Genomic DNA, 18,883 nt, shown 5'->3' on the forward strand with positions numbered 1-18,883 from the left:
TAACACAACTAAACATTGATCAAACGTGGAGGTCATTTGTCTTTATATTTTGTGAAAGGAAGTATTGGACACATGAATCATTTATTTTACAGCACTTAATAGGAAGAATTTTGGCCATAATCTTCGACAAAATTCGGCCTTGTTTGGCCTACGGTGCCACTGATTTGAGGAGTAGTTAATTGGAAAATGTGAAAAGCGACAGGATATTATGATGGCAATGGAGTGACCAGTGAATTAAAAGGTGATGTCATCCTTGCATCTTTTCAATCATATCAATTAGTCTAGATTTCAATGCAATATAGTGGAACCTGGAATTTTTGAATTTTAAAGCATTTTTTTCCCCAATAGGGAATAATGGAACAGTCCACAGTTGAACTCTGCCCACAATATAACCATCTTACCTTATCCTGTTCAGTCGCAGGGAACAGAAATGTAATTGGTCGTTCTTTCACACACACAATGTTTGTGTCCAGGGCTGGACTGGCCATCTGGCAAACAAGGCAGATCCCCCGTGGGCTGGTGTCCTTTGGGGTCGGTGTGGTGCTATTCAATAATTATTTTTCCTCCATTTTACCCCGAGACTGGCCTACAATTTAGAAGTAGCAGCCCATTCATCCATTTACAATATAGAGATCAAACTGAACCAATAAACATCAGTGGTAGAGCTACGTGGTAGCCAAGGGCGGTCAGGAATCGGGCTGGTCCAGCGGGCTTACGTCAAAATACCAGCGCTGATTACTTGTGCCAGTTTGTGTCTATTCAATTATTTAAACAATTAACTAATCCCATTAGATAATGTTTACAAATTATATTGATTGACGACTATCTAAAAGGCTCATAAAAACAAAGTGAGTGGTGGCCTAAGACTACTTGTAATTGGTTTCTAACTAGTGTGACCTTTTGGGGGTTCAATGTTGAGATTCCACTGCAGTGCAGAATTTAAAGCATCATTAGAGTGAATGTTTGGCAGTTTTTTTTTTCTGCTTAAGACTGGACTATGTTTGAAACACAAATACTGAGAGCTACATATATGGAAGACAAACTTCCCAGAGGAATGCCACAATTGGCCCTCCAGGTGAATTATTCTTGCTTCCTCTCTTCCCGCTCGCCATTGTGTCTGCCTATGCACACAGAAAGCTTCCTTCCGTTCCTTTCAATGAACAGAAATCTGTGCTAAAGATGGACTGATAGCTCAGTGGTCAAGGTGTATGCGTGTGTATATATAAATTCCTGACATTCCTCAAGTAAGTCATTTGGTCTGCGTACAGATTCCGACTCTGACCCTGACTGTGACGCTGCTGGAACACTTGCTGAAAGGTGAGAGCTGCCGAATTGGAAAAGCATCTTAAATCAAATCAATGTGATCGGTCTAACACTAATAAAACTGAATTATTAAAAACAAGCTTTGCTGTGGATGTAGTTGCGTCACAGGAGCTCTACTTAAAAAAAAACGATTTATGCCTAAGGCTGGATTGGATGCGACATCAATCTCTTTGCAAGAGGCAGGATTCCGTTCTGAGGATATCCGTGTCCAAGCACTTTTTGTTTACATTGCGATGACACATAGCCCAATTGTGCTATTTGAAAAACAAAAAATGGGAATTGTGTCACTTGAACTAGGCATTGTTAAATCCAGCCTTGGGCTTAGGTTGCCCCATCTTTACATGACCAACCATGCAATAATGAGTGCTCTGCTGCTCCCGGTCCGCTTAGCTTGAGTCAGACAGTCATGATGAAACTATTCACTCAGTTCTTTTCCCTACTGATAGCATAAATCAACAAACACACACATGCGCAGAATTGTGTCGCCTAAGGAATATTCAGGAGGCATTGCACAGCTGACCTGACCTTGGCATCAAACTGAAGTGAACTTCTGCATCCTGTATTTGTCTCAGATGGATGCTGAGTGCCTCCATTTTACAATTGTTAATGTATTCTCAAGGGATCTAATCATCAAATAATTGCCTTAATCAACTTTTTCTCATTCGGTGGCCATCTGTCCCTCATCTCAGACCAACTACAGTCGAGGCAGACGGGCACCTCATACTGAGGTTTATTTCAGATAGTGATTTTTTCTTGCCTCCGTCAACATGATGCCGGGTTCAAGACCTTGTCCATGTGTTAAATGCCCTGACATAACTTATGTTGTCAGTTGATACGATACGGCTGCAGGTGATCACGCTAAATTGCTTGGCCTATCTGTGCCAAAGGGAGCTTGGTGCGCTCAGTAGTCGACTTGCGACTGTTGTGACGGTACATCGTGTGATTTATTTATTATTGTAATTCCTTCATACTAACTATGTCGATCCAAAAAAGAAAATGGTTGGACGAATATGTGCAATATGAATTCACATGTATAACGGAACATATGGTGTTCCACAGGGTTCAATTCTGGAGCTTCTGCTGTTTTCATTATATCTGCTGCCACTGAGCGTTGGTTGTTTTAAAGTGCTCTTAGAGTTGAATTTGAGTGATGGGAGTCAGCGTCCTAATTGCATGATTTGCAATGCCAAGTTGAGCAATTCTAGGCCAGCACAACTATCTATCTGGCAAAACTAGAGGAGCACTTTAGTTTGGAGGTGGAGAACACAGGAAACTGAATTCAAGGTGAAGAGAGACAGATTTGATGAAAAGGCAACTGTCCTTGCTCATTTGGTTCATCAGTAAATCCTATACGTATGCCTTGAATTTGAAAAAAGTTCAGTACCGCCGTCAAGGTTAAGAACCACTTGGCTATATGAACGCAAGGAATTGGCAGATTCTGTCCAGGGGAAAAGATTCCATTGTGTTTTGTTATACATAACTTTATTGACCTGCATATGTGCTGAAATGCAGACAAACATCTTCTTTCTCATGAACCTTGACTCATGCTCCGTTTGGTGCCACAGACTTGTTGAAATGTTCGTTCTATTGAGGATGGGACAGGAAAAAACAGTCTGACTAATAGCCTGGAGGAATTAAACCTCTAACCTGCACTTGATTAACTTCTTTAACCCCAATTATGTTGCTGTTTATCTCTCATCGTTTTCTCCTCAGCTTTATGAAGCATGCAGCCATAAAACTCACCGCTCTTCTCTTCATGTTGTGTTTTCTCAGCATCCCACTGTCCTCATAATGCAGGGGTGGCTGCACATGTAAGGCAGAAGTGAACTTCCTTTCCCAGCAGAATGAGAGCAGGATCCCGATCAGTCTCAGGTCAGGAGAACTCATTCTCTGCCATACATTCCTCGACATCTTGGGGTCATCAGGGCGTGTTTATGTTTACAAATGTTTCCCGTACAGGAGAGCGACCGCATGAGAGTTTCACCGAGTGTCCTCACGTCAGTTCATTGTGTCTACAATATTATGAGAACCTGATGAAATTCGTCTTTTCCATGTATTTTATTTATTTATATTCATACAACAATCATAGAAAACACAATGCCCACAATCGCTGGTGAGCTATTTTTAGAACAGGCGGACTCACGTGGTCCTCCTACCTGTTAGCCAAGTGAAAAATGAAAAATACAATTTAAAAGCTCCAACAGAAACAGCGCTTAGCCTGCCTCATCATAAATGCATCTTATTCTGTGTTGTGGTTTAGCCTGAGATGTTTTAAGGTTTGTAATGTTGCCTCAACTCCTGACCGTTTTTCCACAAACACCACAAACCGCGTCTTAGCTGTTTGGAGCTGAAAAACAAAACAAAACACACACAGTACTTCTTCTCTGCTATAATGCGATTGTGCACATCATCATAACCATGAATCATCAGAAGGTGAATGAGGAGGCATTTTAAAAGTATCTTAAAGGTGGAAAAGTGCTATGCGCTATATGGTTCTTGATATTGGCAGGACACTGTTAAGTGTTTTTTTTTTCATAATGGAAAAGCTAAAAATCAATGCTGACTTTTTTCCTACATTCAACATGCCATTTCAGATTGATTCATAGTAATCGCATCTAATGCAATACAATGAGCTTGTCATCATGTCACATCCAGCAACATACCAAACAACAACTTGAATGATTGGGAATTCAGAGTAAGTCGCTTCTGGTGGTCTCTAACTGATACTGCAGACAAGTGTGTCATCCTTCGCAAAGATGGGAAGACCACAATTTTTTCTTTCAAGTCCTTGAAATACAAATTCAGTAATAAATAATGAGGATTTCTTCTGCTGTGCTTTTAAGGATTGCCTCACAAAGTCTCTGTATTGTTAGTAAGTCTAAATATTTAATCTGTGGAAGTGTCTGCTCTTTGCCATTTGGTGTCCTCAGAACGATTACCTTTTCCTGTGGCATGTAGCGTCCTGACATAATACATGGAATGTTAAGTCAAGCACACATCAAGCGTCCCAGTAAACAATGTTCTCCTATTTAAGGTTGTCTTCATGTGTGGCAAGATAAGTGCATGTGGTTCGAGTGAAGACAAGTTGTTTTGGCAGCTTTTCATCTGATTAACATATCAGGGGAATGGAAATGCTTAGCTATTGAAGAAAGTTGCTGGCAGCTCAGCATGTTCACTCTATCTCAGATCACAGCTTTTTTTTTTCTTTCCTCACCTTTGCAGACCTTAACTATACACTGAATGCAGCAAGTTTTCTGTATCCACCAGAATGTGCATGCGCGGGCATCCACCTCCTCCAATGCTAAAATAAACTCAGACTCTGACCTCTGGAGTCTCACTTCTTCTTCTCTGTTTGCTCCCTGTTTTATCAGAGATCAGCAGAAGTCGCTTAGACATTGATTTGTGAGACACTTTGGCTTAGGACCCCTTTTTCAGCTCTCAATCCAAATTTAAAGCTTTATCTCTACAGTGTTTTAACAGTGGTTCAAGTTTGTGCTGGACAGGCAATGGAAGTAAATAAAACTTCAGTCCAACTAGAGCAAGGTTTGCGACGTGAGGCAACAAGAGGTTAAATGGGGATACCAGTGCTAAAAACAAGCAATTTTAGACCCAGTGACAGGCTGACATTTTGGTCCTAGTTTTTTCATTTAAACTTCCATGGACAGTTAATCTTTGTCATAGCAAGAACAATATAGAAGTCATTTATCAAAAGAAACGTGCCTGACGTTCCCTTAAAAAAAAAAGTTAAAAGTTGACACATTTCCGTGTCAACTATAGCAGAGGTCCTGAATAACCCCCAGACACATTTCTATGGACCCAGAATTGTTATTGAATTACTTCGTTTTAAACATCTCATGTACCCCCACCCCACCCCCTGCATTTACAGATGTCTCATTTTAACCTCACAGCTCTTCTGGTCAGCAACTTTGCAACCGAGTGTGAGAGAAGTCCAAGAAAGCAAGTTTAGATAAAACAGCAACAACAAAAATTGAAGCCATTTGGGTTGTTAATTCACTTCAGATAAACATGTTAGGAAAGAGTTAATACATTTTATTAAACCGTCAGCTAGTGACAATATAAATTGTAAATTAACAGTGTTGCAATTTATTTCTCCAACTTAATGCATCCAATGAATTATTGCCCATGTTTATGTCTTAAAGGGGAAGTCAACTCCCCAAAAATATTTTCAACAATATGCTCTATGCAGCCCCACCAGACTAAACATGGCATTCTGATTAATATCGCGTTTGTGGAATGTGATTTAAGCAGTAAAATCCACCCATTTTGATCGATCTCAGAGGGTGGCCATTTTGCCACTTGCTGTTGGCTGAAAATGACATGGGCTCAAGTAACGACCAATCACGGCTCAGTTTGGAAACATCACATGATCACACTTAGAAAACAGGTGAGCTGTGATTGGTCGCTAGGACGTTATACTTGAGCAGTGAGCAACTGTGATGTCATGTTCAGTCAACAGCAAGTGGCAAAATGGCCGCCCCCTGAGATGGACAAAAACGAGTGGATTTTGCTACTTAATTCATATTCCATAAACATAATATTAAACAGAATGTTGTGTTTAGAGTTTAGACAAGTGGGATCACATCCAACATATTATTGAAAAGACGAATTTGGGGTTAACTTCCTATTTACTATTTGCATTTTTGGAACAAACATTAATTAAATGGTCAAGACATACAAAACATATTGTATTTTTTTTTAATCAGCCATTTCTTCATTCAAGTTTTAATCTACAGTTTATTGTATGCATATATATATTTTTTTTTTTATGTTTGTTGATTTTTTAAATTTTTTTTATGGGAAGTCAAAGATTAATCTAAGTCTTGACTGCTAGTTTTCCTTCCTGATTCTCAAGAAAGGGAAGTTGAAAATGCATGACACATCATGCCATTGTGTGGAGGAAGATAGGTAGCCTCATTTCAGTGTAAAGTTATACAAGAGCCTCCACATGAGTAATGTTTTATTTATTCCTGTCCATCCTCAGCCAAGGTAAGTCAATATTGGTTGTTTGTTGTATAGCCCTGAGTGGGCGCACTGTGACGGGTTCACATTTTAGAGTTGTGATCCTATGTCATCCTATGCAGTTCGCTCCGAGGCCATCAAAGTCAATGGTCACATCGGGCACAATGTTACGTTGCCCTGTGCCTACGACGCCCAAGCTCAAGGTCTCTTGAGCTTCTGTTGGGGGCGAGGAAAGGTCCCCACTTTAAAATGCTCAAACAGGATTGTCTACGCCAAAGATGGGGCGGTGCGCTTCATCAGCGAGTCCAGGTACCAGCTGCTGGGCCAGCTCAATGATGGAGACGTATCTCTGACTATTCTGAATGTTCAACCCGACGACGCTGGAGTGTACGGCTGCAGGGTCGAGCTGCCAGGGTGGTTCAACGACTATAAAATCAACATATACTTGGCTGTGCAGGAAGGTGAACATGCGGCTCTTTTTGTTTAAGTGCTGTCATTTGTTATTTTTGACTCTATCCCTTCTTCTCTGCTTAGTGGATATAAAATGTAATCATGAAGATTTTCACATGGGCTAGTTTTGGCTCTCATTCTCTCTGCTCTGTGTTTTTATGTACCCTTTTTCAGGCAAATGAGAATTTTTTTGTTTTTTTCTTGAGTTGGTATTATATATTTTAAGGGCCTACAAATAAAACTCCTCCAGCGAAGTCATCTTTCTTCTTTTCTATTTCTACAGCACCTTTGGAACAACCAGTTACTCAAGCCCGTCTGCCATTGACACATTTAAGACAACAAGGTGAGGAAAGTAAATCAGAATAATTTCATTGAACTCATTCATTGCTATTGACGACTATAGACGTCAAAGATCCATTGTAACTGGGCTGGCAGTGAAGGAAGTTGACCCAATATATATATATTTTTTACAATAATATTTTATATGTGACCTCACTAGTCAAAACAAGATATTCTGATGTTACATTTGTGTTAAGCAGCAAAATCCAGCCGTTTTTATCCATCTCAGAGTGCAGCCATTTTGCTACTTGCTGTTGACTTAAGACGACATCAATTTTGCTCAGGTAACAGCCAATCACATCACAGCTTCAGAAAACAGGTGCGCTTGTGATTTGTCGTTGACTGAGCCCTGAGCAACTGTGATGTCATCTTCAGCCGCCAGCAAGTGGGAAAATGGCCGCCCCCTTGAGATGGATAAAAACGGCTGGATTTTGCTGCATAACTCATATTCCACAAATGTAATATTAATCAGAATGTCATGATTAGACTAGTGAGGTCACATGTAACATTATTGTCAAGAAATGTTTAAGGTTGACTTCCACTTTAAAGAAACGCTGACCATTAATAAGCTTGTATCATGTTCCTTTCAAGACATTTCAGAAGTTTCTGTATTTGAACATGCAGAAGGAGATGATACAACATTAAACAGGAAAGGCAGAGCTGAGGTATGATTCTTTTGTTTTGTGCTTGTGCTTACAACCAGGCAACATCAACTAGGCAAAATATTTCAGCGCACATAATACACTACCTTAATCATGTTGATTATAATTTAAAGGGCACAAATCAGTTTTGCGTGTTTTCAGCATAAGATGTTATTGTATGTATGAAATGAATATTGCTTTTCCTCCAATGATGAGGTTGACTTTCATTGCAGGATACGTTCATAGCGTTCAGGGAAGTTGGCAACATTTGCAGAGTAGCAGCAATTGTCTCCCTTACTGTGCTCATAATCACGTTCATCATGACTTGTAAGTATCATGTGAATTCTATCTTGCAATAGGCTATGTCTTGTAGATGAAGGTGTGAACTGACAAATTCCTGTGCTCATTTTCTACAGCACAGAAACAAACTCGGCCACTTCCACGCCTAAAAACATCAACGTTGGAGAATGTGTATGAAATGATCTAAATTCACTCGCTTTTGCTCTTCGGTGTCTTTGCTTTTTCTTTTTTTTTTGTATGATTCAATACAAAGAGTAAAGGCATTCTAATCTCAGACAGATGAACATACGATGTGTGTCAGAAAACTTCAGGACTTGCTGAGCAGAACAACCTTGTTGGAACAACCTTCATATTCACCTGACCTAGCTCGTGTGTGTGTGTGTTTTTTTAAACTATTTTCCAAGATCAAGGGAGTTAGATTTGTTTTCAAGATGTGGATGACGTTAAGACGCCTGTGATGACAAAGCTAAAGAGCATCCAGGAAGAATTCTTACAAAGCATTAAGGTAAAACTCCAAGAGGGATTACTTCGATAAAGTTAAAGTACCACTGATTGTCTCACACTAAGTGGGGCAAAATTCTTTCTCCGCATTTGACCCATCCCCCGACGGAGCGGTGAACCATTTGGTGATCTAACCCCCCAATTCCAACCCTTACTGCTGAGTGTCAAGCAGGGAGGCAAATGGGTCCCATTTTTATAGTCTTCCGGCCGGTGATCGAACCCACAAACTCCCAGTCTCAGGGCGGACACTCTACCACTTTTCTGGCACACCTGTACATACTTTTTGTTGTTGTTGTTGATAATGCCATGTACAATAATTATGTGTACTGTAATGTATTAAATTGCCTTAATAAAATGTTTTGTGTTTGTTTGTGCCATAAACAAGGCATACAGTCTGGTAGAAGTCCCATGCTGAAATGTATACTGTAGCCTAATCATTTTTGAATCATTTGGAAAATAAGTTAGATGATTAATTTGAGGTATTTTTATTTCATATTCCCATAAATCCTGATGTTGACTGATGCAGATCACTTCCTTTTTATAGAAGACATGATGTGAAGGTGTCATGTGTGCGTTGAGATGTCCTAATAAAACAGACAATAAACCACACCTCTTTTCTCTAAATTGCTTCATTATTCTGTCACCTCACATATGTGGTCTAAATGGGTTTCAGTAAAGCGTTTGTTTCATTCAGTTGCTCTTGCAGCCCTTTCCTAAATCCCTCTCAATATTTTATCGCCAATGGCTGGCAGTGTCGTCATGCGTTAGCATTTGTGCTGTTGTATCTGTTTTTGGAAGCAGTCAAAGAGGAAGTATGTGCTATGCTGAGGTTACTTAAGTTTCAACTAAGTAAAATTCACACTCAGCTGATTGCCCCTGAACAACACAGTCTCTCTATTTACGAGTTTGTTACTTTCAGGATAGATTTGCGTTTCTGATACTAGCATGGGTCCAAGATGGAGTGAATGGGAATGAGAATGTCTCTCCACGTGCTCTGTGATTAACAGACAACCAATCCAGGCTAAAGTTTGCCTTTTGCCTAATGTCACTATAGGCTATGTGAATGTTTCTAACTCCGGGGAGGTACAACAATTGTGACGCGGGGTTGGCGCCTAGCCCACTGTTTTGTTTTTTGTTTTTAATAAAAGTGAACCTGTGCACTTCCAGTTGCATTCCTGTTTTTGCAGTCCCGGTGCGCCGTCCATGTCCGATCAGCCACCGCGCATTGCACACTTCGCTAGCAACAAAGCGAGATGTCTGCGGTTAGCGGGCGCTAGTTTGTTGAGGCAGATGATAACTACCTGCTTATGTGTGTATACTGTATACACACAGAGACAAACAACCATCCACAGTCACAATCAGACCTATGGACAATTTGGAGTGTTCAATTAACCTGCCATGCATGTTTTTGGAATGTGGGAGGAAACCGGAGCACCCGGAGAAAACCCACGCAATGTATTTCTCATTATTCTTAAAAGTGTACGTCCTGTCTTTTGTCTAGTTAGGTTTTAACATTATTCCCATGAAACCTTGACCCTGAAGTAGGCAATGTAAAAAAAAATAGGGCGAGTACTAATACCAGGTATTGGTATGAGGCCGGTACGCTAACTTATTTCGGGGTATCGGTCCTCACAACTCTTGTGGCCATTTTGCAATCAAGCAATAGAAATTAGAAGAATAGAAAATTTCCATTAATTTCATGCAATTTGAAGGGGAAATGTTTTTCTTTAAAATGATCTGTCAGTTTTTGGGTGAAATTTTATGTATCAAAAGTACTTGGTATCGGTATCGGTGACTATGAAAGAGTTGGGTACTTGTCCTGGTATTGGTCTGAAAAAAAGTTATATCAAACATCCCAATAAAAAATGAAAGAATGGATGATTACTGTTCTTTATTTCAACCTCTCCCTTTCTTTCCTTATACTATAAAAGGGGTGTTGTTGAATGTGTGATCCAAACATATAAACATCTGGAACATCATGTTTCCTGTGTTTGTGTAATTTCTTGTCAAAATGAAGTCAAACATTCTCCTTCCAAAATAGACTTTCCGTTTCCAGACGGTGTCAAATGGCCTTTTCGAGATGGATGCGTGCCCACGGAGCAGCCAATGCATTGCTGAAATTTGTAACTCATATTTCAAGGATGACTGATTGATTTCTGAGTCGGCGCTACTTCATTTGTTACCACTGATAACAGTCAAGCACATTAGCTCTGTTCCCAAGTTTGTTGATAAGCTCAATTCCGTCTATTCATCACAGTGAAACTGCTTGCCACTTGAAGGAGAAGGAACCAAAACCGCAAAAAAGGAAGCAGGCCCCTTCTACATCCCACCTTGCCCTGCAGAACTGTCTGTGTGAGCACATCGGGGTCACCGTCATGTGACTTGGGAAACTTGTCAAAGCTGCAACCTCTCTGTGGTCCAGTTTGATGCCCAGCAGCAGGTGAATGAAGCTCCTCACTGAGCTGATGTGAAAATGATTTATTTAGTCAGTTTGTGTTGCATCATCTGCCTTCTTTTAGGTAAGAGACTTGATAGGCATCGGTGTGCGTTCACATTGTTTCACTATTTTCTTGCCTTTGCAGAGTGCAGCTTTGCAGCAAGCCTGGAGGTTAAAGTTGGCACAGACGTTACTTTAACATGCAAGTACGATGCTCGCTACTATGGAAAGCTGTCAGTGTGCTGGGGTCGAGGGGCTATCCCTAGCAGAGGTTGTACTAATGAAGTCATTCAGACGGATGGAACCTCGGTCACCAGCAGGCAATCGGAACGCTACCTGCTCATGGGTAATATCGCGGAGGGTGATGTGACGCTGACCATCAGACAGGTTGTGGAGAGCGACTCGGGTGTTTATGGCTGCCGTGTGGAAATCCCAGGCTGGTTTAACGACCGCAAACATCAAATGACCCTGACTGTGGTACCAGGTGAGACCCAAATTACTGTATGGGAGCTGGCACAAACACAGAGGTATTGATTCAAGTCAAGTCTCATTTCACAAAATCCCCTGGTCTAAACATTACATCCAGGCATATATATATATATATATATATATATATATATATATATATATATATATATATATATATATATATATTAGTTTAATGTTTTTGTTTAAAAAGTGAAACTTTTTTTAAAATGTTTTTTTCCCAACTATATAGTACCTTTTTTCAAATAACATATCATACTGAGGGGAAAAAATAAATAAATAAATCACTAATTAAGCTATTAAAACCTGTTCCCATAGTTTTGTTAACATTGGACAGAACATTTGGAATGTCAAAAATATTTTTTAAGCTAGCGCAAGAAAAAAAAAACACATCACATGCAGGCAAGGAGAAACCTGAGAAAACCTATAGTCACTATTAAATACATGACTCCTTGAGGAAATTTTATTATGATAAAGACTATATTCGGTCCCAGTCTAAACAGAGTAAACTTTATAGAGTAAAATAGTCCAAAATGGCGGGAGAGAACATTCATCAGTTGAGGAACAATCACAGAACCTTCAGGTTGGGATGCAGCCACCTTTTTTAATCTCTTATATCGTATTGAATACAAAATAATTAAAAATTTAAAAAAAAAGATATAATAATAATAATAATAATAATAATAATAATTGGCTGCACAGTTAAAACATGTTCCAGTAGCTTTGCTAATGTTGTGAACTGACGAATAAAAACAAAAAAACTAATTTAGCAAAATCTATTTTTCAGATTAGGCAGAGAATTTGTTAATGCCAGAAGCTGGCAGTTTTTAGGCTAGTGCACACATTTGAGACAAATCATTCTTGTAAGCGACCACATTGTCCAATTCTCTTGATTCGGGCCGTGGATGGAGAATATCTAGCTTCTCTTAAACTGCTGAGTCAACATAGTTGGTTCTATGTCCCCGCAGTACCTGTTTTTTCTGCCTCATCAGTCCTCATCTCAAATGCCATTGACTTTGCAGCTCTCTTTATAGCAAGTACAGATATTAGTTTTCAAATGTAGGGTGTAAAAATGTTATGCCAGAGAATTAAATACTCAAGTAAAGATGCCGGAAAAGTCTAATTAAGCACAATAATAAAGGATTTGTAATTTTCTTTTTCTTCCCGCCACTGGCTTTAACCAATCCTTAATTAGCATCTTTGTGAAAGGAACTGTCAGGAAATGTGTTCCCCGTTGATCTCACCAGTCGATTTAGGCTCTATCTTCATTGTGATTGCATATTTAAAAGCAATTCTACCCCTTTAGCACAACCTGATGCTCTGAAGGTGGAGATGCGGGAGGTGAGGGACAGAACCGTCACGATTCGCTGGGCTCATGTGTTTGACGGTGGACGGCCCATCAAGTCTTACAGGATTGACCTCAAGAGCAAAGAGGGTACGGCAAATCTCGGATCATACCCAGAAATGTCGTGTCTCATTTGACAACTCTGTTTTTTTTTTGTTTTTTTTGTTCCTCCCGCACAGCTCTATGGGATGCTGCAGTGACAACTCACATATCAAATCCAAACCTGACTCAGGTCACTCTGGTAGACTTGCGGCCAACTAAGTTTTATAACCTTCGCATGTTTGCAATCAACAGTCTGGGCATGAGTGACGCCAGTAATGTTCTTACAATCGCCACAGAAGAAGCACGTAAGAGAAAATGTTATAAAGGATTATTTTTGGTTTATGCAACTGAGATTTTCTTCCATTTTAAATGAATGTTATCCATTTATTTATTTGCTACTCAGCACCAGATGGCCCACCCGTGGACATGCGTCTCCAAGCGTTCTCATCTACAAGCATCAGAGTGTCTTGGAAGGTGAAGTTCACTTTTGACAGTTCATTCAAGACCACTTAAATACCCAAATCTCTCAGCAAAAATAGGCGGTGTTATGTAATTAAAAAAAAAAAGGAGAAAAAAAATAAACTGTTTTATATGATATTATTTATATTTTTTATTGTATTACTTTATTGTATCCTTCTTTGCTAATTTATACACTTTTTGTTGATAAGATAAAGGTATAAAAAATGTATTATACAAAACATACAGTACATTTTAGTAGGTTACAAAATCATCAATTGGTTTAACTTTCCTCCAGTTTTTTTTGCGCATTGTAAGTCACCATTATTTATTTCATTTATTTTCATAATAGGTAAAAAAAAATAAATAAATAATAAAAAGCTAATTATTTAGGTATTTGCAATGTTTTTGTTTTGTTTGTTTTTTTGTTAAATATTATTATTACATAGTACAAAATTCCATAATTGAAATGTGAGCAACACAATAAAAAAAATCAAAATAATATTGAGTTGTACTGTTACTTATAGGGGAACAATAATATGCTCTATACAGCCTCACTAGTCTAAATACGGTATTCTGGTTAAAATTGCGTTAGTGGAATATGAGTTAAACAGCAAAATCCAGCTGTTTTTATCCATCTCAGGGGGCGGCCATTTTTCCACTTGCTGTCAACTGAAGATGACATCATTGTTGCTCAGGTCTCAGGTAACAACTAATCACAGCTCAGCTTCAGAAAACAGGTGAGCTGTGATTGGTTGTTGCTTGAGCCCTGAGCAACTGTAATGCCATCTTCAGTCGGCAGCAAGTGGCAAAATGGCCGCCCCCTGAGATGGATAAAAACAACTAGATTTTGCTGCATAACTCATATTCCACAAATGCCATATTAATCAGAATGTCTAGTGAGGTCACACATGTTAAAAACGTGCAGAAGGATACAATAGTCAATTATGGAGAAATAGCATTGCAATAAAAAAAAACACTAATTCAATATACATTTTGCTAATGATAACGGTTGTGTTACCTATAGCTTCCTCGGACCGACCTAAGAAACGGCGTGATACGAAGTTACAGCGTCAGATACAGAGAGTACGACCCTGTTGGCAGACATTTCAAGTGGTGGCAGCGGCAAACTGTCTTGGCCACAGGGCCACAAGAGAGCCTCATCCTGAGTGGACTGAGGCCTTCCACCCAGTACGGCGTGCTCATACAGGCCAACAACAATGCTGGAATCGGACCTGCTTCTACTGCACCCCTCTGCTCTACTTTGGCTGAGAGTGAGTTATTTTATATTTTATTTCAGCAGTCAGATTCAAAAAAGTGAAACTCATGCATCCCATTCATCTTTTTTACATGCACTTTTTATATATATGCCACGCAGGCTTTTGATGCACCCAATTTGTGAACTGGGTATGAGAGTGCAAACACTGACTGAATTCTGAGGCTGGATGTGAATCATAGAGTATCGACTTTTTCTGGGACTCATGAATGTCTTTGAATAAAAACCGGACATTTTGATGATATTCAAATTTATTGAGATGGACCTGTAGAATAGAAATTTTCAGCTATCTTTAACAGAATAAAGCAGACATATTAAGAGAAGAAAGAAAATATTGTGGTAATACTTTACCTATTCATAATAAACCTGCGCAGGCTGCGCTCGACATAAAATTAATCATAACAGTTAAGAAAGAAACAGCAACTGCACAATAATATAAAATAACCTCTCATCTCTCTAAAACAATTAAAATAAAATAAAAGTGAAGATATGTCATAGCTAACTTGTATGCTGCTAAATATATGGACTTTTGTACAGCACTGTATGACAAATTCACTCACTTGTAAAATATACCAGTAATTGATTTGCTTTACATTGTTATTTGTTGTTGTTGTTGTTGTTGTTTAGTTTTCCAAACTTCCACCCAGGCAACAGTCAACACGCTCTTCACCATTACCTGGCCGATGCCAGACATCACAAGGTTCATTTCAGGTACTAATGACACACACTCAGTTAACAATGAAAACAAACAAATCATTGAAAATGGGAAGGGGGGAATGACAACAATTTTTTTTCCCAATGTGAAAAGTAATCATGAAGAAGTAGATGAGTATAGTATATTTTTCTATTATTCATGATTACGATGTGACCATAGTAACTCAAGTTATAAATAAATAAATAAATAAATAAATAAATACATTCTTGTTATTCTTTCTTATGGAAATCCTGCTCTTTTGTGTTCACAGATGTCACAACTCCAACACCAGCAAATGTGGTTATTGCCAGCACAGCATGGCAACAAAGCTCTGCAGGTTCAGCGTTAATAGATTGCAAATATAATTCATGATCATCCAGAATAATTTGATTCAAGATGAAAATATGTTTTGGCCACCTGTGTCTCCCTCAGTGCTCCCAGATCCCCCTGCTGTTGAGTTGAAGGAGGTTAGAGACAACACCGTTTCTCTCTCTTGGATTCCTGGGTATGAAGGAGACGCCCCCATTTCCGGATATTTCCTTGAGTATAAAGCATTGAATGGTACGACACAGTGAAATCAATAAAAATGTGTGTGTGTGGGGGGGGTCCATTTAGTGCAAAACTGACTTCTGTTCCAACAACCACAGGCTCATGGGATTTTAAAAAGACAGTGGTGGACTTCAGCCCAAACCAGACAGAGGCCACCATCATAGAGATAAATCCCTCCACGTACAACATCCGCATGTTTGCCAAGAGCAGCCTGGGTACTAGTAAAGCCAGCAACGTTGTTACCTTCACAACCGGAGATACAGGTGACAGTGTGACATTTTGCTACCAATATTAACCGTGGTAAAAAACAGTTTCTCTCTTAAATGGGAAAACTACGACTTTCTTCTTGGTTATAGTGGTGGATTCAAAAACTGACCTCTTCTGGAGAAATGGAACAATTGGGCAATAAATAAATAAATGAATAAATAAATAAATAATAAAGAAAGAAAGAAAAAAAAATTTTGAATGGGAAAATGTAATAACAAAAGAAAAAATATTATTTAGAGAAAACAAAGATAAATAAATATTTAATCTATTTTAAATACAGTCAGAATTGTATCTAGTGAATGAATCTAGTCAAAATGTTTACATTGACATGACTTTATTTCATAACAATATACAACTTCAATCCCATATGCTCTGCAAATGTCTTTGTGTCTTACACAGGTCATCAGCAGGATGTTTTCTCAACAACCACAAGCATAAATTCTCATGCTGCAGTAAGTATGAAATGAACATGCTTAGTGTATTTCACTGTGTGGTTGTAATAGCGTCATAATCTGTTTGTTGTTGCCCAGTGTCCTTACAAACGTCAAATTGAATGAACTAACCTGGATTGCATTGCAGTGTCCCCTAGTGGACAAAAACGGGTGAATGACAGATGTTTACTTTTCTTTAACCATGGCCGTTTGTCCTGTAGACAAGCTCTGAGGAGGGTGGAAGTGGCCACCTTGCTGCCATCGTTGTTCCACTTGTGCTGGTGTTGTTGTTGATTGTTGCCATAGTGACGACATGGCACCTGAGACGTGAGTATGCTAATTGAGGGAGTGATGCTTCAGATCAATCAAGCTCCTTCTGAAAAACTGTCTCCAATGTGTGCCCTCACAGGGATGAAAGGGAAAAAGGGGGACATTAGCCTGTGAGTGTCTGCATCTTTGTCACTAATTTAATTCCCAAAGGCATGCATGCTTGACTGTATCAAATGTTTTCTCCTTCACAGGTGGCTGAGCCGGCAAGCAATACTTTATAAAGGCTCAGAGTCAATGCAGGAGCTGTGAGATACGCTTGTTTAAAAATATGTCAACATGAGAATTTTTTTTGTGTGGAAGAACTGCAATAATGAGCCATAAAGTCGTCATTGCGTACTGTACGTCCTTATTCATGCCGGATAGTTATTACAGAGTATTTTACTGTGTCATCAATTTAAAAAATAATAATTTGGCCACATTTTACATTTTAACACTGAGGTCAAAGTCATTTATAATAAATTATTCTCGATTTAAAAAAAAAATATATATATATAATAATTGTCACGTTTCTGCCTGTTACTGAGATGAACTGCCGTTTTGTTGTAACCGCTATGTGCCAGCAGAGGGCGGTAGCGCCACACAATAGAGTGCGTTGCAATTTGGCCAACACCAGTGAACAGTAGCATCCTCACGAGGAGCCACTGAAGCCAAACTCGATTTTCATCCATCTGTCTAATAAATCTCTAAATTGGAGGAGGGAATTTGATATGTGAGAGATTTGGGATAGCAGCCTGCCAGGATGTCACCCAACAATGAGGGAGCATGGGAGTGACGGTGAGTACTGTTTTTCAGCACATGGCACAATATTTGTACATGGCTATATAAGGAAGAAGAAATGCGTGGGTAAAAAAAGAAAAAAGAAAAAAGAAAAAAAAGTTGCTTATGTTATCCCTCCAGGAGTACAGCAGCACATATGATGATGATAATGTGATTTAAATCTTACTTACATGGGAAAGTCCATCACAAACTCCAAATTTAAAAGCCAGCATATAACTGTAAAGTGTGATTGTGGCCTGTAAAATCACATGGACCACCACATGCTTCTTATCTTTCGGCCACTGTCCTGCTTTTGCTTAAAACTTGCACAAACAGCAGACATTTTTTTTTTTTTTTTTTTTTTTTTGCACCATGTCCGCAAAACGCTGTTCTTTCATTTGTCTCTTCAAACATTGTTAATTGCTTTGCGTGGCTCTTGAATACGGAAACAAAAAAGTTAGTGATGGTTGTGGGTGGGAATGGTTACATGACTTTGATGAGGTTTCTTTGAGTGGCCATGATGCATATAAAAAATAATAATATTTACCTCCAACACACTGGCCCTAGTTTACCACACAAGAAACCAACATGGTGGTCACTTCAAGAAGCTGTTTAATTCAAATAACAGTACTATGCATAAGTCTTAGGTCACCATGAGATTTGCTTCTTTTTTTTTCCGCCAGTGCTTTAATGATCCAAAAGTATCCAATTCCTTTATTGTTGCTGTAGACTGAAAACATTTGACATAAAATAATGCAAGACAAAAGATCAACTTCTCAACTTTTATTTCCCGCGTATTGGATTCCAGGTCGGATATACAACTTAGAAGATAGCATTATTTGCAAGTTATGTGAGTGCTAATAATCAAACAGATAATTTAAATAGACTGACAGGAATACGGCACGTAGTCTCTTTAGCAAGTAAAATATATGCTCTATTGGGTTGAAGTCTGGAGATTGCCGACCAGCGTAAAACTTTCCACTTCTTGGGCTAGGTGCTTTATCTTAGCACATGGTTCAACTTACTGTCGCTTAAGATTCATGGGGCAACCCCTTGACGGTGGCCTTTTACAAAGTTACCATTGTTCATCTGCGTGAAGCTCATCCTTTTGCGTAAGGGCTGCAGCGCACCACCCCAGGTGGGAGTTTTAAGAATGGGGTAGTGTAATGTGTGCACGCCCTTAACAATGGCATTATTAGCCACCATCCTAATGTTAGTACTGCAATAAATCATGCACCAACGTTCAGGCCACATCAAGGCACCAGCACTCAGGAAGTGGA

General features: G+C 39.1%; 2 protein-coding genes across 2 annotated transcripts; both read left to right on the top strand.

The window, feature by feature from the left end:
• Positions 1 to 6,277: 6,277 nt before the first annotated feature.
• LOC147168494 (hepatitis A virus cellular receptor 1 homolog) lies at positions 6,278 to 9,143 on the top strand. The gene is given in 7 exon segments (XM_086085135.1): positions 6,278 to 6,300; positions 6,302 to 6,330; positions 6,426 to 6,764; positions 7,037 to 7,096; positions 7,717 to 7,757; positions 7,967 to 8,060; positions 8,150 to 9,143. Coding segments are annotated over 7 exon segments (645 nt in total). The 5' UTR covers positions 6,278 to 6,289; the 3' UTR covers positions 8,221 to 9,143.
• A 1,864-nt stretch (positions 9,144 to 11,007) lies between these two features.
• LOC147168495 (protein sidekick-2-like) lies at positions 11,008 to 18,285 on the top strand. Its single transcript, XM_086085042.1, has 14 exons — positions 11,008 to 11,053; positions 11,117 to 11,455; positions 12,764 to 12,892; positions 12,982 to 13,149; positions 13,248 to 13,318; positions 14,328 to 14,574; positions 15,204 to 15,287; positions 15,542 to 15,607; positions 15,703 to 15,831; positions 15,918 to 16,082; positions 16,486 to 16,538; positions 16,739 to 16,844; positions 16,927 to 16,957; positions 17,039 to 18,285. The coding sequence occupies exons 1-14, from the start codon at positions 11,008 to 11,010 to the stop codon at positions 17,094 to 17,096; spliced, it is 1,692 nt and encodes a 563-aa protein (XP_085941168.1). The 3' UTR covers positions 17,097 to 18,285.
• Positions 18,286 to 18,883: the final 598 nt, after the last annotated feature.

The sequence above is a fragment of the Leptonotus elevatus genome, chromosome 9 (assembly GCF_054856555.1).
Source record: "Leptonotus elevatus isolate MCC_2025b chromosome 9, RoL_Lele_1.0, whole genome shotgun sequence".
Taxonomy (NCBI): domain Eukaryota; kingdom Metazoa; phylum Chordata; class Actinopteri; order Syngnathiformes; family Syngnathidae; genus Leptonotus; species Leptonotus elevatus.

Bases quoted from the DNA above. Each gene is read 5' to 3' on its own strand.
- LOC147168495 (XM_086085042.1), top strand. From the start codon at position 11,008: ATGATTTATTTAGTCAGTTTGTGTTGCATCATCTGCCTTCTTTTAG. The intron at 14,575-15,203 runs GTGAGTTATTTT...GTTGTTGTTTAG, and splicing joins CTGCTCTACTTTGGCTGAGA to TTTTCCAAACTTCCACCCAG. The intron at 15,832-15,917 runs GTACGACACAGT...CAACAACCACAG, and splicing joins TGAGTATAAAGCATTGAATG to GCTCATGGGATTTTAAAAAG.